A 19,843-nucleotide genomic window follows, 5' to 3' on the forward strand; every position below is an offset into this window, starting at 1 on the left:
TTTGAGTACCTGAGGCGGTCGCGAGGGTTGAACCCTGGTTATCGGGCTCCTACGTTAGTGATTTCCTGAGGTTTCCTGTGTGCCGGGTCCTGCCCTCGGGGACACAGGAGTGTCATGCCTGGGTGGGGAGTTGAGGGTGATGAAGCTTGATGTGGAGGGACCAGATGTCAGGGGCTGCGGGAACCCAGAGGTTACAAATGCCGCTAGCCAGGACATGGGGGAAAGAACTGCGCTCGCTGAGCAAGTAGCATGTGCTCGGCACGTACCGTCTCATATTCCTCCTCTGTAAAGTGCGCCTAACAACAGAGGCTGCCCCACAGGCTGTTTGTGAACATAAATGCGTTAATATGGCACGTGTGTATGCGCCAAACAGTAAACTTTCATTATTCTCCTCCCATTTAATTCTCCTAATCAAGGTCGGCTTCTCTTTGGGGACCAAGCCTAATAGTTCTTTTCAAGAAAGGAGATGAAGTTTCAAAACGGACAGTTTTTAAGCCAGTCCTCAGTTTGGGGTGGTTTTGTGCCCCAGGGAACATTTGGCACTATCTGGAGACGTGTTTGGTTGTCACAACCACGGACCAGGGCAGGGGTGGGACTGGTGTTTGGTAGGTAGAGGCCAAGGGTGGTGCTGAATACAGTGTGCACAGGCTGGCCTCTCACTGCAAAGAATATCCAGTTTGAAACGATAGTGCCAAAGCCGAGGAACGCTGGCCTGAGTGGTGTTCTTCTGTGATGTACATTCACTTTTCTGCCCCAAAACTAGTATACAAATTCAGGTGTTTCTGTGTTGGTTTTAGTCTCCTACTTTGCAAGTTTCTCTAATTAAATGTTTGAGTAGATCTCAACACCACCTGTATACTTTTGAGTGCGAAGTTAATAACAAGGATTACCCTCAAGGCTAGATGTCATTGGCAACAAGAGGATGTGAAAGCCAGCCTGCGCCACTTGCTTAGTCATGCGACCTTGAACCTTTCTGTGCCTCAGTGTCCTCTGTGGGGGTGATAAAGCAGTTGTTGGGATAAAGAGGTAAATGAGTTAACATGTAAAGCTTGGGAGTGCCTGGGTGGCTCAGTCGGTTAAGCGACCGATTTCGGCTCAAGTCATGATCTTGCGATTCATGAGTGCGAGCTCCGCGTCAGGCTCTGTGCTGACAGCTCAGAGCCTGGAGCCTGCTTCAGATTCTGTGTCTCCCTCCCTCTCTCTCTCTGCCCCTGCCCCACTTGTGCTCTGTCTCTCCTTTTCTCTCTCTCAGAAGTAAATAAACATTAAAAAGTATATTTAAAAACATCATATAAAGCATGAAGGTCAGTGCTTGGTGCTTAATAAGTGTTTGGGGTGGGGGTGTGCTGGTCCCTTATGTCACTTCCCTGGGGTGGCAGTGGTTGGGAGTGTTGAGAATGGGACCAGTCCCTGTAGTCCTTAGTGGCCACATTCACCAGCAAGCTGGCACAGTTTGGGCAGAGATTCCTCACGGATGTTTTGCAAACATTTTTATGTTTTGTTTGCTGCAACATGTTAATTAATATTCCAGTGGAAAAGACTGTAAGTTGGTGTTGGGGGTTTCTGGAGAGGGCAGATGACTAGCTCTCATCACCTGCAGGGTAAGGTCGAATCCCTCAGCCTGGTGTTTGCAACCATGCCCTTGGTGACTTTTTAGCCTCTCCCATCCCTGAGATTCTGGCAGGTCCCCCACAATCGCCAGCGAAGTAACTTTTCTGCCAGGTGTTTGCACGTTTTGTCCTCTCTTCCTGAAGACCCTCCCTCCCTCCCTCCCTCACCCCTCCTCCCCACCACACTGATTCCTGTTTGTCATCCGAGTAGCCATGTGGATGTACTTTTTCCAGGTAGACTACGGGACCCATCCTACCTTGCACTGCGTTAACAAGCCACCTCTAGGCTCACTTTGTCAGAGGCCCCATCACCTTGGGCTGTGACTGTGACTGTTTCAGTGTCTCTTTGGGTTGGGAGCTCCTTGAAAGAGGGCTTCAGTTGGATTTGCATCTGGGTCCCAGCGTCTAGGCACAAGGCCTCATACAGAACAGGCAAGGTACTCAAGGCCTTTGCTGAGCTGTTGCTGGCTTACCTCTCCTTTCTTGTCCCCTACTGTGATCTGTACCCCAGTGAGCATGAAGCCCAGGCAGGAAACTTGCCACGTGGTATTGTGGTTAAAGACAGAACAGCTTGGTTCCGATCGTGGGATTACCAACCTGGTTGTGTAACTGTGGACAGCTTACATATTCTCACCTGTAAGGTAGAAATAATAATGGTACAGCCTTCACATGATGAGAGCAGTGGTTCTCAATCTGAGATGATTTTGGCCCCCAGAGGACATTTGGCAGGGACAGTTTTGGTTGTCACACCTGGGGTTGAGGCATACTGGCATCCAGCAGTGTTATAAATCTCAAACACACAGGACAGCCCCAATAGCAAAGAACTAACATGCCCAAAATGTCAGTAGTTCTGAGGTTGAGAAGAGGGCACACTTAATGAATACTTGTAACAGCTCTTGGGCCACAGTAAGTGCTCCGTAGGTCTGGCTGCCATCACCTCCGCTACTTACGTGTGCCAAGCTCTCTGGTGACTCCTTCTCCCTCTGCCTAGAGTGCCTTTCCATCACTTGGCATTGGTGTTGAATGCCTACTTACCCTTCTGGAACTACCCAGAATGCTACCTCTTTGGGGAAGCCTTTCTTGACCTCTGTCACCTTCAGCCCCCAAGACACCCTCAACCAGGCAGTGGAAAGAACTTTGGAATCACACACAGTCCTAGACTCAGATTCATGCTCTTTTCTTACATCTGAGTGACTTTAGACCTCAGTGACCTTATCTGTGAAGTCAAAGGGTGACTTTGAAGATGAAATGGATCCACACTGGGTTAGTGTTCAGTTAAGGTCAGGACTCCCTTTGTGGATTACATTAGTTTATAAACCCTAAAAGCTTAGTGTTGGTTTAGATTAGGGGAAATTGTTGGGGTGCCTGGGTGGCTCAGGCAGTTGAATGTCCGACTCTTGATTTCAGCTCAAGTCGTGATCCCAGGGTTGTGGGATCGAGCCCCGCATCTGGCTCTGCGCTGACAGCACAGAGCCTGCTTGGAATTCTCTCTGCCCGACCCCTGCACATGCATGCACTCTTTCTCTCTCTCTTTTAAAATAAATGAATAGAGGGGCGCCTGGGTGGCTCAGTCGGTTAAGCGGCCGATTTCAGCTCAGGTCATGATCTCGCGGTCCGTGAGTTTGAGCCCCGCGTCGGGCTCTGTGCTGACAGCTCAGAGCCTGGAGCCTGTTTCAGATTCTGTGTCTCCCTCTCTCTCTGACCCTTCCCCGTTCATGCTCCATCTCTCTCTGTCTCAAAAATAAATAAATGTATTAAAAAATAGAATAAAATAAATGAATAGATAAACAAATATTTTTAAAAATTTAAATTGACATCTGACATTTTTCAACACTAAATTTTTTTCTTGTCACTCAGAGCCAGAAGTCATTATACATTGTATGAGGTGACAGGAGATGGGGATTGTTTGTTAATAGAATGACTATTTTATGACATGATTCACATAAGCTTTAAGTACCTAAGAGAAAAATGCACACCATGTCTAATGGGGATCATTAGTTTTTTACCTGAATGTTTTATTCGGTGTCACTTGAAAACTTTGTCCCTGAAAACATTCCAGTTAATTTTTTTTTTTTTTTTTTAAATTAGCTCCTCTAAGCTGTAATGCTTTGGTTGTTCTGAATACAGGATGTCCCGACATGGACCAGGAGTCACCTTCGAGGAGTAGAGTAGACGTACAGTCCTGTGTGGGGAGTTGTGTATACCCCCCACTCTGAAGACCTCTTTTAGACAAAACAGGGTCTGTACATACAGATACGTTTCCCACCTTCTTGCATGTACGTCAGGAAGCTCAGGGGTTGCTTTAGAGCGAACACACAGTCTGGTCTGGGGCATGTATGTCTGAGCCTATCAGATCCAGCCCGAAAGAGAACTTCCCCATGAAGAAGAAAATAGATTTCATTCTTACAGAAGAACCACATTTCTAATGTTAGAGTTTCTTGGGAATGAGGGGCTTCCGGATGGCTTGGTTTCAGCATCCTCCCTCTGGTTGGCCATGTGTTTTCTGGAGAGTGTGGGCCTGGGAGGGTCAGTAGTGTGTGTGACAGGTCAGCCAGAGGCCCTCTCCCTTTTCGTGAAAGAGGGACCTGATGAACGTGGGTTGGGGCAGAGAGAACGCTAGGCATTGTCATCCTCAAACCACAGCCACCCTCAGCCTGACTCCAAAAACAGAGCTGGGGGCGGGGAGTATGTTAGGAACCCTCCAGGAGGAAGGGACTACTTCCTGGGCGGAACCAGAGAGTCCAGACTCCTTGGGGGAGACTCTGGGTCTCCTGGGTCATAATAGGCTCTTAAGGGATGTACAGACACAACATGGCAGCCAGACAGAGCCTGCTTTCTCCAAACGCACATACACTTTATTAAATGAAACTTGGAAACCTGTCACTTGGAAAATGTGGGTGTGCTAATTTGAGTCACATAACATGCGTGAAGGTTGCTGTTTAAGACGTCAGACTTTTTTTCTTGAAATCTTACGTAACTTTGGGAAACCATATGCAATTGATTTTATCCTAGCTGGTTCACCTTTCAACACTAGTGGAATGGATCCTTTTCTGTTTTTTGAAGAAGTAACAGGAACACACTCTTAGGCTTTCATACCTATAGTCACACAATTATGCTGCCAAGTTCTTTTTTTAAAAAAATAATTGTTCAGGGGCACCTAGGTGGCTCACTTGGTTAAGCATCTGACTTCGGCTCAGGTCATGATCTCAATGGTTCCTGAGTTCAAGCCCCGAGTCGTGCTCTGTGCTGACAGCTCAGAGCCTGGAGGCTTCTTTTGGATTCTGTGTCTCCCTGTCTCTGCCCTTCCCCAGCTGACACTCTGTCCCTGTCTCTGTCTCTGTCTCTCTCAAAAATAAACATTAAAAAAATAATTGCTCATAGTTGGGGCGCCTGGGTGGCTCAGTTGTTTACGCGTCTGACTCTTGATTTTTGCTCAGGTCATGATCTCACGGTCGTGAGATCGAGCCCCGAGTCGGACTCTGCTGAGCATGAAGCCTGCTTGGGATTCTCTCTCTTCCTCCCTCTCTGTGTCTCTCTCTTTCTCTCAAAATAAAAATAAAAGAAATCATTGTTCACAATTAAATTTTTGCCACCAAGAGCCCAAATAACAGTAATACCCTGTCCTAAGTCATAACCTCTGTACTTGCAATAGGGATTTGTGATAAAACGAGGAATGAGAAAATGATGGCTCATAGTCTACAAAACTCGCAGGCTCTACAGTGCCTGTGGAGAGGGAGGGGTTATGTTTACTGGGCACTCCAGGAGACAAACCACACTTCCGACAGCAGCCTTTCCTGTCCCGCAGGAGGAGGAGGAAGTGTGGAAACGTGGGTCTGGGTGTTCTGACACCAGATGGTACGTATCCACGCTTGCTTAGTTGCGGGCTCCACAGAAACCACCAGATGCAGCCGAATCCTGTGTGAAGAATCACGTCTGGGGCGCCTGGGTGGCTCAGTCGGTTGAGCATCCAGCTTAGGCTCAGGTCGTGATCTCACGGTTGGTGAGTTCAATCCCTGCATCAAGCTTGCTGTCAGCGCAAAGCCTGCTTCGGATCCTGTGTCCACCCCCACTCTCTCTCTCTGCTCCTCCCCCACTTGTGCTCTCTCTCTCTCAAAAATAAACAAACATTAAAAAAAATAATAATGGGGTGCCTGGGTGGCTCAGTCGGTTAAGCGTCCGACTTCGGCTCGGGTCATGATCTCACGGTTTGTGAGTTCGAGCCCCGCATCGGGCTCTGTTGCTGACAGCTCAGAGCCTGGAACCTGCTTTGGATTCTGTGTCTCCCTCTCTCTCTGCCCCTCCCCTACTTTTGCTCTTTGTCTCTCTCTCAAAAATAAATAAACATTAAAAAAAATAATAATAATCATGCTCCCAAGAGCACATATACCGTGGAAAACTCCTCGTTCCTACAAGTCCGCTGACCCCCTGCCTAGAAAGGGGAAGCAGTCACCTTCAAGTCTCTGTTGGCACCTGCTCGGTTTACATAGCAGCTGGACACCAGCCAGCATGGCTGGACTACGGCACCGTCCACACCCGCAGCATTCCCAGCTGGGAAACAGGCATTAGGTGAGCCCTGCTGTTTTGAGCCCAGCAAATACATTCATAAATGGCTGCTGGGGCAAGTCTACCAGGATGCTTCAGACACTGGTTTTGGTCCCAAAGGGCAGCACCAAATCCAGCTGAGGTTCCCGAGAGGCACTTGATGATCCGTTGTCTTCTATGTGTGAATGGGATGCTTTTCCGCCATGTTTGGGGGTTTTGTTTCTTCTCGCTTTGCTGAAAGGAGGGGTGTCCGAATCCAGCAGTGGTTTTCTATCAGCAACGCTCCTTTGTAAGCTGTCTTTCCAGCTGAAAAGCTGAAGAGAAATTCTGCCAGTGGGTAGCTCTTTCTGCCTGTCCCACAACAGAGAGTTTGCAGCTGAAATTGGACTCTCGTTTCAGGGCTCCAAAATTTTAAGGATTTTCTGTCCCTGATGACATTCGTGTCTTGCCCCACATTTGAGATCCAATGAGATAACGTTTTGCTTCATCTAAAAGCGTGCTTGTGGACTGACTGACAAGGACACCAGCCTGTGTGTGACCATTCAATGCCCCTTGACCCTCCCCCTGCCCACCTCTGGACCTTTCCACCTCCTCCTCGTCCTCCAGGGCTCCATTTAAGTGTTACCGCCCAGAGTTAGTCTCTGTTCCTTTACTCTTGATCCGTTTCCTCCTCCACCCCCTTTTTTTTTTTAAAGTCTATTTTGAAGTGGGGTGCAGAGAGAGAGCAAGCAGGAGAGAGAATCCACAGCCAGATCCCGCCCTGTGGACACCAGTAAGGAGGACCTGCCCAGCTGCCCCCTCATCCCACCCTACATCAGTAAGCTTGTTGGGGCGTCCCACACTCCCCAGCCCTGCCTCTGGCTGGCAGGACTCCCTGGGGAGCAGGGCAGGACCTGGAAGCAGAAGTTACAGGGCTGGTGGCCCCAGAGGTGATGGAGAGTTTTTGCTGATCATGTGTTGCTGCATCAGAACCACCCACCCCAGAACTTAGTGTCTTTTTTTTGTAATTAAAAACAAAATTTAAATTTATTTTTAAAAAATTGTATTGATTTATTTTTGAGAGAGGGAGAGTGGGGGAGGGGTAGAGAGAGAGGGGGACAGAGGATCCGAAGCAGGCTCTGCGCTGTCAGCGCATAACCCAGCGTGGGGTTCGAACTCGCGAACCATGAGATCATGACCTGAGCCAAAGTTGGATGCACAACTGGCTGAGCCACCCAGGCACCCCAGAACTTAGGGTCTTTAAACAGTCATCAGCTCTCAACTTGTATCTGGGTCGGGAGTTTCGGGAAGGGTCCAGCTGTAAGAAGGGCATTTTGGCTAGGAGATACTGGTGTGGCGTCTTTGGCAAAAATACCAGCTGCTAGGGAGAGGGGGAGGAGCCACAGTGGGGGGCTGGGTGGGTCACCCCTCGAACCCCCTCAGTGAAAGGGAACCGAGGAGGGCAGTCTAAGTGTAGGGAGAGTGGGTGGTCTGAGAACCATCCCAGGGGAGGCATCCTTAAAACAATAGAAAGTTGGGGTGCCTGGGTGACTCAGTCGATTAAGCGTCTGACTTTGGCTTGGGTCATGATCTCACAATTCGTGAGTTCAAGCCCCGCATCGAGCTCGCTGCTATCGGTGCAGAGCCCCCTTCAGATCCTCTGTCCCCCTCTCTGTGCCCCTCCCCCATTTGCACTTGCTCTATCATAAATAAACCTTAAAAAAAAAAAGTTACTCTCCCACAGTTCTGGAGGCCAGAAGTCCAAGGTCAAGATGTCAGCAGGGTGTTCCTTCTGGATGCTCAGAGAGAAACCGTCCTATGTCCCTCCCCTAGCTTCTGATGGCTGTTGGCTTTCCTTGGCTTGTATGCTCATCACTTTAATTTCTGCCTCCATGGCCGTCTTCTCTCCGGGTCTTCACATGGCCTTCTTATGAGGACACTAGTCGTTGCATTTAGGGTCCACCCCAATCCGATACTTCCGCATTTTAATGTCTACATCTGTGTAGACCCGGTTTCCAAATAAGGTCACATTCCGAAGCTCTGGTGGACATGGTTTTGGGGGGACATGATTGAACCCAGCTAGGTTGTGGGGGTTGTGGGACAGGGCCCTGACCATCCCTGCCTCTCTCAGATGGCCCCTTGAAGGGGACGATCCCAGAGAACCTGATGGTGGAGGTGACGATGGAGGTGGTGGGAAAGAACCTGCTGGTGGAACTGGGAGGCCAGTACTGGCCACTTGGTTGCTGGACGTGGCCGCACACAGTTGCGGTGCCCTACTACGGGCAAGTCCGGCACCAGCAGCACCTGCCCTTCCACCCGCACCCCTTCCCACAGAGTGCCATACACATGGTGAATCAGGTGCAGTCGGAAAGGGGAGGGCCGGAGGTGAGAAGATGGGTCTGAACATGGCTGTGGAGTCAACACTGAAGTCTTCAGTCTCTGGGCTGACAGCGTGTGGGCCAGAGAGTGCCTGTGGGGCTGGATTTATGAGCCAAGAAGAACTTGAACTGGGGGAAGTCAGAGCCTGAGCTATAGACTGGCCGAGTGCGGGATCAGCTTAAATGACTCTCTGAAAGGCTTAGTCCTGCCGAGTCTGAGTCTCCCTGAGACCAGGGCTGGGCCAGGTTGGGCAGTGAAGCCAAGTGGTCACTTAAAGCACTGGGTTTGGAGTCCCTTAGATGTTTGTTTGAATCCCAGCCTTGCCCATTACTACTTGTGTGGTCAGAGTGTGGGACCAGTCATCTGTCCGTCCGTCCATCTGTCCGTCCATCCGTCTGTCCACCCATCCATCATCCACCCATCACATTGTCACTTAGTATAATCATGTATGAACTTGGGGAACTTCTCTGCACCACGGTTTTCTCATTCATGAGACAAGGATGATAATAACACCTCCATCACTGGGCTGCAGGAGGGATTCGTTGAGTTAATGACATTGCAAAGCTGCGAGGCCAAGGCCTGGCCCATGGTAGGTGCTCAGTAACGATAGTGCTAATGATCATGGTGATTCCGTTGGTGATGATTGAGATGCTGCTGCTGTCGGCGGTGAGGATGGTGATGGTAATAGTGATGGAGGGAGGGGATGTGTCGATGGTGTTGGAGATGATGAAGAGAGTGCTGACAGTGCTAATTAGCGCTGATGATGAACATGACGGTGATGGTAATGATTAAGGTGGTCATGGTGGGGGCGCCTGGCGGCTCAGTTGGCTAAGCGTCTGAATCTTGATTTCGGCTCAGGTCATGATGTCACGGTTTGTGGGACTGAGCCCCGAGTCAGGTTCTATGCTGACAGCGTGGGGCCTGCTTGGGATTTTCTCTCTGCCCCTGTCCCACTTGTGCGTTCTCTCTCTCTCTCTCTCAAACAAACTTAAATGTAGGTGGTCCCTGCTCACCCTAATCTCTGCCTCCCTCAGATGATCTCTTGCAGGGGATCATCCTTGAGAACCCTGAACATGGCCAAGGAGGCAGAGCTGGGAGGCTAAAGATCGTGACCCTGCCCAGGATGGGGGTGGGAATCCAAGGAAAGTTTTCCATGGGAGGGAACCTTTGAACTGTGCCCTTGTGGACGGGTCTGGGTTTGCCAGCTCTGGTGGGAATAGAGTCCAGGCAAGAGAATGGTACTTGGAAAGGGGAGAAGAGGGGCCTGGCAGGTGGGGGCACGCTCCTGCCTGCTGGTGAGGAAGCATTGAGCATCTCCGTCCATCCCAGGTACACAATACCGCCTTCAGCGCTGGGCAGGCTGCACAGTGTGGGCTTCTGGGAGGCCGCACAGAGGAATAAGACTGCCTGCTTCCACCATGTGAACCTCCTCCCAGAGGATGACAGCGACCTCTACATCTGTGACATCTTCCCCACCCTTGTGTCTGTTGGTATAGACAAGTCCAGCTATGAGTGGATGGAGGGAGGGGGCCGCCTGTGGGGGATGGTTGGCCAGACCCTGCACTTCCCTGGACGCCGCCCTGCCCATCTGTAAGGTCCAGGCCCTGATCCCTGGGGCCGACTCTGGGACGATGGGGCGGGGAAAATCCTGGTAGGGAAGAACCTTCCTTTTGGATGCAGGTGTCACAGGGGTCCAGTGGTAGACAGAGGGGGTCATGACAAAAGCCAGAGAAGAGGAATGTATGAAAGGAGGGGCTGGCCAGGGGGCAGGAAAGGGTGTTCTTAGGGATCTGGGGAGAAAGGGCCATCAAGTGGTCATCAGGTGGGCCTGTCAGAGGATTTAGAGGAGGGCATATCCCAGGGGTCAAGGACCCGTCTGAAGAGGCAGAGGAAGGGCGACCGCAAGATCAGGGAAGGGGACACCCGAAGGGTCAGGGGAGAGGTTATCACCAGGGTGAGTGGAGAAGGGGGAACGCAGAAATAAAGCTTAGGGATAGAAAGTCAGGGCCAGGGCCCTGTTGCCTGAAACTCCCGGCTTCCAGCTCTCTCTGCCTCTCCAGGCTCCCCTACTGTGGCTTCCTTGGAGGCATGTCTGCCCCGTGCCCCATTCGCTACCTGAGGACAAACGGCTTCCCCAACTCCCACCGGGGCTGGGATCATGAGGATGAGGACATGGCTGCCCGGGAGGGGGGTACTGCTTGAGGAGCCCACAGGGAGCCACAGGTCCCTCCACGGTGTGGGGGGCGCAGGCCACCTGGCCTCCCTGCCCTCCCCTCTGTAAGGCTGCAAAGACGCTCCTCTTACCATCCTGTCTGTTCTCCAGCCACCACCTGTTTGCCGGAGGGCCGGGACCCCTGCCAGGAGCAGAGCCGCCAGAGGTAAACTGGGGCTGGAGATAGAATATTCTGTCTTGGGCGGTCCTTAGGTCCTGGGCTCGTGTGGCTGCCCCTCCCCCCATCCTGGCTTTTTGGCCCCAGTCAGCTGCAGATGGCATGAACTCCTAGGGCTCCAGGCTGCTCTCCAAGGAGCTACAGCCCGTCCACACCAGCCTCCCCACGGACATCAACTTCACAGCCCTAGGAGCCCCAGTGCCAAGCCGAGGGTTTGCTGGAGGCTGGAACAGAACCCCGGGACCAGAGCTCCCACCTGGTTTCTTACTAAAGGACAGCTGATTTTACTCACTTCTCCCCACCAGCCTTAATCCCCCGCCTTTCACTTCCACGCATCTGTTGGTTCCAAGTGCTTAACACGGACCTACCCGTTTACTTCTCACAAAAGGACGGTTGGCATCGTCCTTCTGAAACCCAGGAATTAAACACTTGCCCAACTGACGTAGGATCAGATACAGGTGCCTGGCTCCTGGGCCTGTGTCCGACAACACTATGCTATTCTTTCTTGTAGCAAAAAAAAAAAAAAAAAAAAGTGGGGAAGAGAGTAAAACCTGTGAGGCTGGTTGAATATGTTAGAGCCCGTGTTCACCCTACAGCATATGGTGCAGCCACCGAACGGACGTGTCGCAGCTCGAGAAGAACGAGGCACACACGCCTGTGACGGGATCCGATACTGACAGAACCAAGGACAGAGCTCCGACACAGGTGTAGGATTATGAGCACAGGGATGAGTGTGTGCGGACACCAGGTGCTGGCAATCTCCTGTAAGGGCCGGAGGTAACTATTCTCGGCTTTGTGGGCCACGTGGGCTCCACCACGGGTTACTCACGCCCGCCATACACAAACAGATGAACGTGGCCGTGTCCGGTAAAATTTTTATTCAAAAAACCCGGGTGGGTAACCCGCTTTGGCCGATGGCCAGTTTGCTGACTCGGGGGAAGTGACCAGGAGGCTGTATAAAAATGGGAAAAAGTCCACACCGAAAGGTTGACGCTGGTTATTTACGGAGATGCTCGCCAGAAGCGGTGGGGGTGGAAAGAAGTGGGGAGGGGAGAGCTGGGCTAGTCGTGTAAGAGAAGAGGTGCCCCGTGAAGACCAGTATACATCACAAAATCACATTTATGCATTTATCCAAAAATCTGGCAAAATTTTATCTTGTACTGCTTTTTTTTTTTTTTTTTAACGTTTATTTATTTTTGAGACAGAGACAGAGCATGAACAGGGGAGGGTCAGAGAGAGAGGGAGACACAGAATCCGAAGCAGGCTCCAGGCTCTGAGCTGTCAGCCCAGAGCCCGACAAGGGGCTCGAACTCACGGACCGTGAGATCGTGACCTGAGCCGAAGTCGGACGCTTAACCGACTGAGCCACCCAGGCGCCCCGCCCCTCTTGTACTACTTTCTACAGAGACACTTTTCTCAAGGTTAGTCCGGGTTTCTTCCCAAAAGAGTTTTATAATCCTTAACGAGGTTAGTACGAATATGGACACTTCCCCTCATTCTTAAATGTTCCTGTCTAAGTGATTTCCTTCATATAAAACAAGGTGTACCTTTGCAACAATGCAGTGCATTCCGGGGGTTCTTCTGAATCGTGGATTCTGTAACATACAATCGAATCAGACTCTCGGGAGATTTTTTTTTCCTTCGAGAAATTTAGACTTTGTTTCACTTTATGTTATTGCCGATGCATACTAGGAACGGATGTCTGGGTAATGCCTTTCATGCGGTAACGGCTCTCATAAGGTCTGTCTCTGGTAGGAGTTGTCTGGTGTTTATTAAAATTGGATCTGCCGTTGAAGGCCTTCCCACACTGAGAACACGCATGGGGCGTCTCTCCCGTGTGAATTCGCCGGCGCACTTGGAGGTGTGGTTTCTTACTGAAGGATTTGCCACAGTCCCCGCATTCGTGAGGCCTCTGTCCGACGTGAGTCCGCCGATGTGCCGTCAGCTCTGATTTCTGGCCAAAGGCGGTCCCGCACGTGTGGCAGGCAAAGGTCTTCCCTCTCGTGTGAGTCATCTGATGTCTGTGGAAATTGGACCTGCCGTTGAAAGCCTTCCCACACTCGGCGCACACGTAGGGTTTCTCGCCCGTGTGGACCCGCTGGTGCTCTCTGAACTGTGGCCTGGAGGCGAAGGCTCTGCCGCAGTCGCTGCACTTGTAGGGCTTCTCTCCGGTGTGGGTGCGCCGGTGCGTGTTGAGGAGGGACTTCTGCGTGAAGGCCTGGCCGCAGTCACGGCACACGTGCGGTCTGTCTCCCGTGTGGATCTTCCGGTGCACGTTGAGGTGTGACTTCTGCGTGAAGGCTTTTGCGCAGTCACGGCACTCGTACGGCCTCTCCCCGGTGTGGATGCGGCGATGTATGTCGAGCTGCGACTTGCAGACGAAGGCTCTGCCGCAGTCGCTGCACTTGTAGGGCTTCTCTCCGGAGTGGCTTCTCTGATGCACGGTCAGGTGGGCCTTCTGCACGAAGGCCTGGCCGCACGCGAGGCACGCGTAGGCCTTCTCCCCCGAGTGGATCCTCCGGTGCAGGCCGAGCGCGGACTTCTGGGTGAAGGCCTTCCCACACTCGCCGCACGCATACTGCCGCTCGCCGGCGTGGATCTTCCGATGGATGGCCAGGGTGGACTTCTGGGAGAAGCCTTTCCCACACTCGCCGCACTCGTAGAGCTTCCCTCGAGTGTGGGTTCTCCGGTGTCTGAAGAGAGATAAGGCCTGGAAAAAGGCTTTTCCGCATTCCTGGCATTTGTGGGGCTTCTGTCTAGCGTGGCTTTTCTGGTGTGTCGTCAGTTCCGACCTCTGAGCGAAGACTTTCCCGCACTCCTTACATATGTACGGAACGTGTCCTGCGTGAGCGGGCAGATACGCGCCGAGGTCTGGCCGCGGAGCAAGGCTCGTCGTGCATCTCCCGCTCTCCTGGAGGTTTTCCACGCTGTGGAATCTCTGTTGCTCGAGGGGTGGCTTCTGGCCGAAGCCCCTGCCACATTCGGCACATTTATCGGGTTTCTCCCAGGTATGAACTCGATGTTCTGCGTGTGGCGGCTTACGGCTGCCGACTTTCGTATGTGGATTCCCTTCACACGGGTTCTCTCCTGGACGAACATTCTTGCAGCCAGGACCGGAAGGGCTATGGGGGAGTAGCCGGCCAGAGCCGACAGTCCCATCGAGGTGTTCTGTGCCATCGCATTGCTTTTGAGGATTTCCTTCTAGGTTGGGCTTCAAACTTTTCGCAAATGAGCGACGTTTAGAAACAAGATGGGGCCTCACAGGAGCGATTTTTCCCGGGTCTTTACACCCGAGGTCTCTCTCTGTATCCGGGGTTTCCCTGCTGAGGAGAGCCCCGTGCCGCGAAGGTTTCCCTTGCTTCTGCGGACCCCTCGTTGTGGGGTTCACATCTCCCAAGATGAAGCACCGTGACCCGCCTCCCGGGGCCGCAAGTTCCTTACCGTCGCAAAACGAAGCTTTTTCAAAAATTTTCTGTCGGGAGGTTTTGAGTCCAAACTCCCCTTCTAGAAGGAGAAAAAGATGAAGAGGTAGGCACAAGTTAACAGAGGAAGGACACGTCAGAGAGCGGATGGAGACCGAACACAGAAACTGCAAGTCGCAGGATAATGACGGGGGCGAGGCTGGTGATGACGAGGAAACAGCCACAGACTTTACTGCGTGTCAGCCTGTCTGCGGACGGCACGACCGCGTGCCAGACCGTGCGACATCGTGCCACAGAAACTCCTTCAACCCTCACACCCCTCCATGCGTAACGGCACTTACTACCCCTGTCTCACGGAGGAGGAGGTGCAGCATAAGGAACCGACCACAGTCACCTCGCTGAGCTCTGGCGGGAGTCAGATTCGAACAAGGGCAGCCTGGCTCCACTTCCGCAGGCAGACGGTCCAGAGACCCACAGATACGCACACCTATGGACGACTCCAGGAAACACAGACATGGGCAGCACGGGGCAACGGCCGGGGCAGGCCGGAGGGGCTCGGCGGCCAGCTCATTAGCTTTCGGATCTAAGTCGTGACTCATCCCCTGTCTCCCCCCGCTTGTCAGAAGCAAGGTGGATTTGGTGAGTCCACCCGCCCTGCATGTCGTCTGGAAAACGGAGACGGCACCAGCCCTGACATGGCCAAGCAGCAAGAGGGTACCGCTGCCCAAAGGCAACTCTCCAGGAAGCTGAAATCTGTTTGCTTGAACCTAGAAATGAACTTACAACCCAGGAAAGGAACACTGGAAGAGTGGACAAGCTGTCCCCCGAAATCTGTGTCACTGTCTTTCATAGAAGTTAGCCATGACCAGGTACATGCCTGCCAAGCTACGTAACAGTTCTCAATGTCCTTTGTGATGAGATGTGACTGGCAGATGGTTTTGGCTGATGGAATACGCATACGACGTGATGCACCAATTCCGGCCCCGGGGGGAAAGACCACAGCTTCTCAATACCCCGCACCCCCCTTCTGCCTCACAGAACCTGCCTTGGGATGCAGTGCACATTCAGTCGCGCACATCGACAGAAAAACTGAGAGCTTGGGGCACCTGGGTGGCTCAGTCGGTTGAGCGGCCGACTTCAGCTCAGGTCATGATCTCGCGGTCAGTGAATTCAAGCCCCGTGTCGGGCTCTGGGCTGACAGCTCAGAGCCTGGAGCCTGTTTCGGATTCTGTGTCTCCCTCTCTCTGACCCTCCCCCGTTCATGCTCTGTCTCTCTGTGTCTCAAAAATAAATAAACGTTAAAAAAAAAAAAATTAAAAAAAAAAAAAAAAAAGAAAAACTGAGAGCTTTCCCCGAGATCAGGGACACGACAGGGATGTCCACTCTCACTGCTGCTGTTTAACATAGCGTTGGAAGTCTGAGCCTCAGCAATCAGACAACAAGACGAAATGTTAGGCATCCAACTTGGCAAAGAAGTCAAACTTGCACTCTTCACGGATGACAGGACACTACGTGGAAAACCCAAAAGACTCCACCAGTCACGCAGATGGACAGTGTCATAAAGCACAGTGCAACAGCGAGGGAAAACCTTAGACACCCAGAGAATACAAGAAGTGAGGCTTCCTGCTCATCTGCCTTTTGAACTTTTTACAGGAGAGAAACGTATTCTAGAAATTACTATACTGAACCTTGGTCTCTTTGTAGAACTTTCAGCCTTACGCTAACCTAATGTACCGTTTTTTATCCACCAAGAACAGGAGTCATCGCTCATCCAGTTGACTAGTACAGAACACAAGACGCAAGAGATGCTGAACAGAAAAGGAAGGAGCGCCTGGGTGGCTCAGTCACTTCCGTGTCCAACTTCGGCTCAGGTCATGATCTCATGGTTTGTGAGTTCGAGCCCCGCGTCGGGCTCTGTGCTGACAGCTCAGAACCTGGAGCCTGTTTCAGATTCTGTGTCTCCCTCTCTCTCTGCCCCTTCCCTACTCGTGCTCTCTCTCTCTCTCTCAAAAATAAACATCAAAAATTTTTAAAAAAAGAAATAAAAAAAGAGTGACGGCATTTTATTATTCCTTCATCTGCCCTGAGATTTAAATACCGACTGTGAAGAGAACATCGTATCTTATTTCTTCTGTCAGTCCCCTGGAGAAACTGTATCTCAGACCTTTGTCCTGTCCCCAAACCTCACTCATCATTCACTTTTTTAAAAAATGAGAATGCTTTTTGTCTTTAGCGTTAACTGTTAAAAAAAACTGTGGTTAAAAAAAATGCATAGTGTAAAATTTACCCCTTCAGCCTTTCTAAGTGCAACAGTGTCAGGCATGTTCACACTGTTGTGTAACCCATCTCTCCACAACTTTTATTTAAATTTTTTTTTTTTTTTAATGTTTATTTATTTTTGAGAGAGAGACAGAGACACAGCATGAGAGGCGGAGGGGCAGAGAGAGAAGGAGTCACAGAATCCAAAGCAGGCTCCAGGCTCTGAGCTGTCAGCACGGAGCACGATGCAGGGCTCCAACTATGAACTATGGACCGAGAGATCAAGACCTGAGCTGAAGTCGGATGCTTAACTGACTGAGCCACCCAGGCGCCCCTCCACAGCTTTTGTTTTGCGACAGACGCGATGCCACTGAAATGGCAGTTCCCCCTCCCCCCTCTGGAAACCACCATCCTGCCTTCTGTCTCTGTGAACAGGACTCTCTCTAGACACCTCCTAACCTCCTATTGTGACTGGAATCAGATAGTATTTCTCTGTTTGTCACATATAATATCCTCAAGAATCACCCATATCATATTATAGGTCAGATTTACCTTTCTTTTTAAGGCTGAATCACATTGCATGGTGTGTACACACATTTTCTTAATCCATTCACCCATCAATGGACAACTGGGTTGCACCCACTTCTCAGCTACTGTGAACACAGGTGTGCAAATCTCTCTTCAAGATCCTTTCAATTCTCCCGGATATATATACAGAAGTGGAATTAATTGCTGGCTGCATCATATGGTCATTCTATGCTTAATTTTTTTTTAATGTGTATTTATTTTTGAGACAGACTGCGAGTAGGGGAGGGGCAGAGAGAGAAGGGGACACAGGATCTGAAGCAGGCTCCAGGTGCTGAGCTGTCAGCACAGAGTCTGACGCAGGGCTCGAACCCATGAACCATGAGATCATGAGCTGAGCCGAAGTCGGACGCTTAACCCACTGAGCCACCCAGGCTCCCCCAGGCTTAGTTTTCTGAGGAATCACCGTACCGTCTTCCATAGTGGCTGCATCATTTTACATTCTCAACAACAGTGTGAGGGTCACATCCTTGCCAATACTTACTATTTTGATTTTTTAACAGTAGCCAGTCTAGCGGGTGAGTTGGTTACCACTGTGGTTTTGCTTTGCCTCACCCTAATACTGAGCATCTTTTCATATACTTGTTGGCCACTCATATGTCACCTCTGGAGGAACGTCTACTCGAGTCCCTGACTTTTTATATCAGGCTATTTGGTTTTTTCTTCCATTTTGCGTTCTTATATAGCAATTTTACCTAAACACTGGCTTTCACGTTTTCTGAAGACATTCTACTTTGAGTTCCCAGAGAGTGATTTGAACATTTTGAACGGTTCATTCAGATCATAAAACTCTTGGAGAACCCAATGAAATGTACATCACTACTGAAGATGCTCAATGTAAAATATCAGCACTATGCGGAAAAGCTTGTCCATAATTCTCCAAGACAGCTTACCGTTAATAATGCCGTTCCGGGGCGCCTGGGTGGCTCAGTCGGTTAAGCACCCAACTTGGGCTCAAGTGACAGAATCAAAGTTTGTGAGTTAGGGCTCTGGATCAGGCTCTCTGCACAGAGCCCACTTTGGGTCCTCTGTCCCCCCACTCTGCCCCTCTCCTGGTCACTCTCTCTCAAAAATAAATAAACATTTAAAAAACAAATAGGAACACTTGGGTGGCTCAGTCGGTTAAGCGTCCGACTTCGGCTCAAGTCGTGATCTCATGATCTCATGGTTTGTGGGTTTGAGCCCCACGTCGGGCTCTGTGCTGACAGCTCGGAACCTGAAGCCTGCTTCAGATCCTGTGTCTCCCTCTCTCTCTAACCCTCCACCAGTTGGATTCTCTGTCTTTCTCCCTCAAATATTAAAGCAAAACAAAAAAAACCCCACAAAGCTGTTTCCAAAAAAAGTCTAACTTATTCCCAAATCCAAGCATACTCTCACCTCTTCTACCCCAATTTAGCTTTAGAGCTCACAGCTGCCATGCAGAGCAGTTACAAGTACCGTGTCCTTCACGTTACCCCAATGCCACTCCTCTGGGCTGATGCCATCGCCTTGGACCTTCATAAGCAGTCACTCCCTACACCCTTCATCCTGATATGTATTTTTTGAGTTGGCCTCCATTAAACAGACAACATTAATGCCAAAAGGCTGATGGTTTTAACATCTCATGTTGTTACCCACTCTGTCTAATGATGATCTCGGTGTCTTTGTTTTTGAGACACAGGAGAGAGAGAGAGAGAACAAACAGGGAAGGGGCAAAGGAGAGGGAGTCGAAGTCAGACGTTTCACCGACTGAGCCACACAGGTGCCCCAATCTTGGTGTCTTTGAATTTACCTCAGCAGGTATTTTGTTTCCTTCCAAAATAGAAAAAAGTATTATTTTTTGCCCATCTTCAGAAATTCAGTAATTTCTATATCCTGAATGGTTTCCTCATGCTCGATACTGATGTAACGAAGATTAAGTAGGGAAAGTAGACATCAATCAGACCACGCAGACAGGATCATCCTACAGACAGTATATACTGTCTATACTGATGTATATCCATCTCTGTAGTAGACACGGAAGGAAACAGGAACACTGGGTACAGCACAAGCGATGAAACTCTCTGGATACATCTGAATGTAGAAATACGTGAAGTGCCTGGGTGGCTGGCTCAGTCAGTTGAGTGTCTGACTTTATTATCTTTTTTAATGCTTTCATTTATTTTTGAGAGAGAGAGACAGAGTGTGAGCGGGGGAAGGGCAGAGAGAGAGGAGACACAGAATCCTAAGCAGGCTCCAGGCTCTGAGCTCTCAGCACAGAGCCCGATGTGGGGCTCGAACTCATGAGCATGAGATCATGACCTGAGCTGAAGTCAGACGCTTAACTGCCTGAGCCACCCACGTGACCTGCTCTAATAAACTTAAAAAAAAAAAAAAGAATCTGACAAAATGTAAAAGGCTGAGAAAAATGTTTGATTTGGTAAGGATTCCAATTTCTCATCTCCAGCAAATAAGAAAAGTGAGCCATCCCGCAGGAATTGTCCACCACACCGCTGAATAAGGTAAGAGAAGGGTTTAGGCACAGGAACTGGAGGGGTTGATCTAGAGATCACCAGAAAAAAAACCCTGAGGCTTGGTGTGGTGAAGAGAAGGGCCCTTCAAGGGAATTACCATGAAGGGATGACCAGAGGGTAAGCCTGGGGCTCTGAGGGGGAGGAGCCACAACTAGGGGAAAAGGAAGAATATCTACCATAGAAAA

The 19,843-nt window shown here is 50.5% G+C and overlaps 1 protein-coding gene and 1 long non-coding RNA gene across 3 annotated transcripts in view; one reads left to right on the plus strand and one right to left on the minus strand.

Moving 5' to 3' along the window:
• Window positions 1-9,757: 9,757 nt before the first annotated feature.
• On the plus strand, window positions 9,758-11,904 carry LOC122207909. Of its 2 annotated transcripts, none has more exons than XR_006197055.1 (3): window positions 9,758-10,000; window positions 10,834-10,888; window positions 11,497-11,904. It is a non-coding gene; the product is annotated as an uncharacterized LOC122207909 (long non-coding RNA). The 2 variants fall into 2 exon arrangements; XR_006197056.1 differs by having other exon boundaries at window positions 9,758-9,996.
• A 330-nt stretch (window positions 11,905-12,234) lies between these two features.
• The window catches only part of ZNF175 (zinc finger protein 175), a 34,020-nt gene continuing 26,411 nt past the window's right edge, over window positions 12,235-19,843 (minus strand). Inside the window, exon 5 of the mRNA XM_042918261.1 lies at window positions 12,235-14,404. Coding sequence (XP_042774195.1) covers window positions 12,573-14,404 — 1,832 coding nt within the window. The 3' untranslated portion in view covers window positions 12,235-12,572. The remainder of the gene's footprint in view (window positions 14,405-19,843) is intronic.

This window comes from Panthera leo, chromosome E2 (genome assembly GCF_018350215.1).
Source record: "Panthera leo isolate Ple1 chromosome E2, P.leo_Ple1_pat1.1, whole genome shotgun sequence".
NCBI classification, from domain to species: domain Eukaryota; kingdom Metazoa; phylum Chordata; class Mammalia; order Carnivora; family Felidae; genus Panthera; species Panthera leo.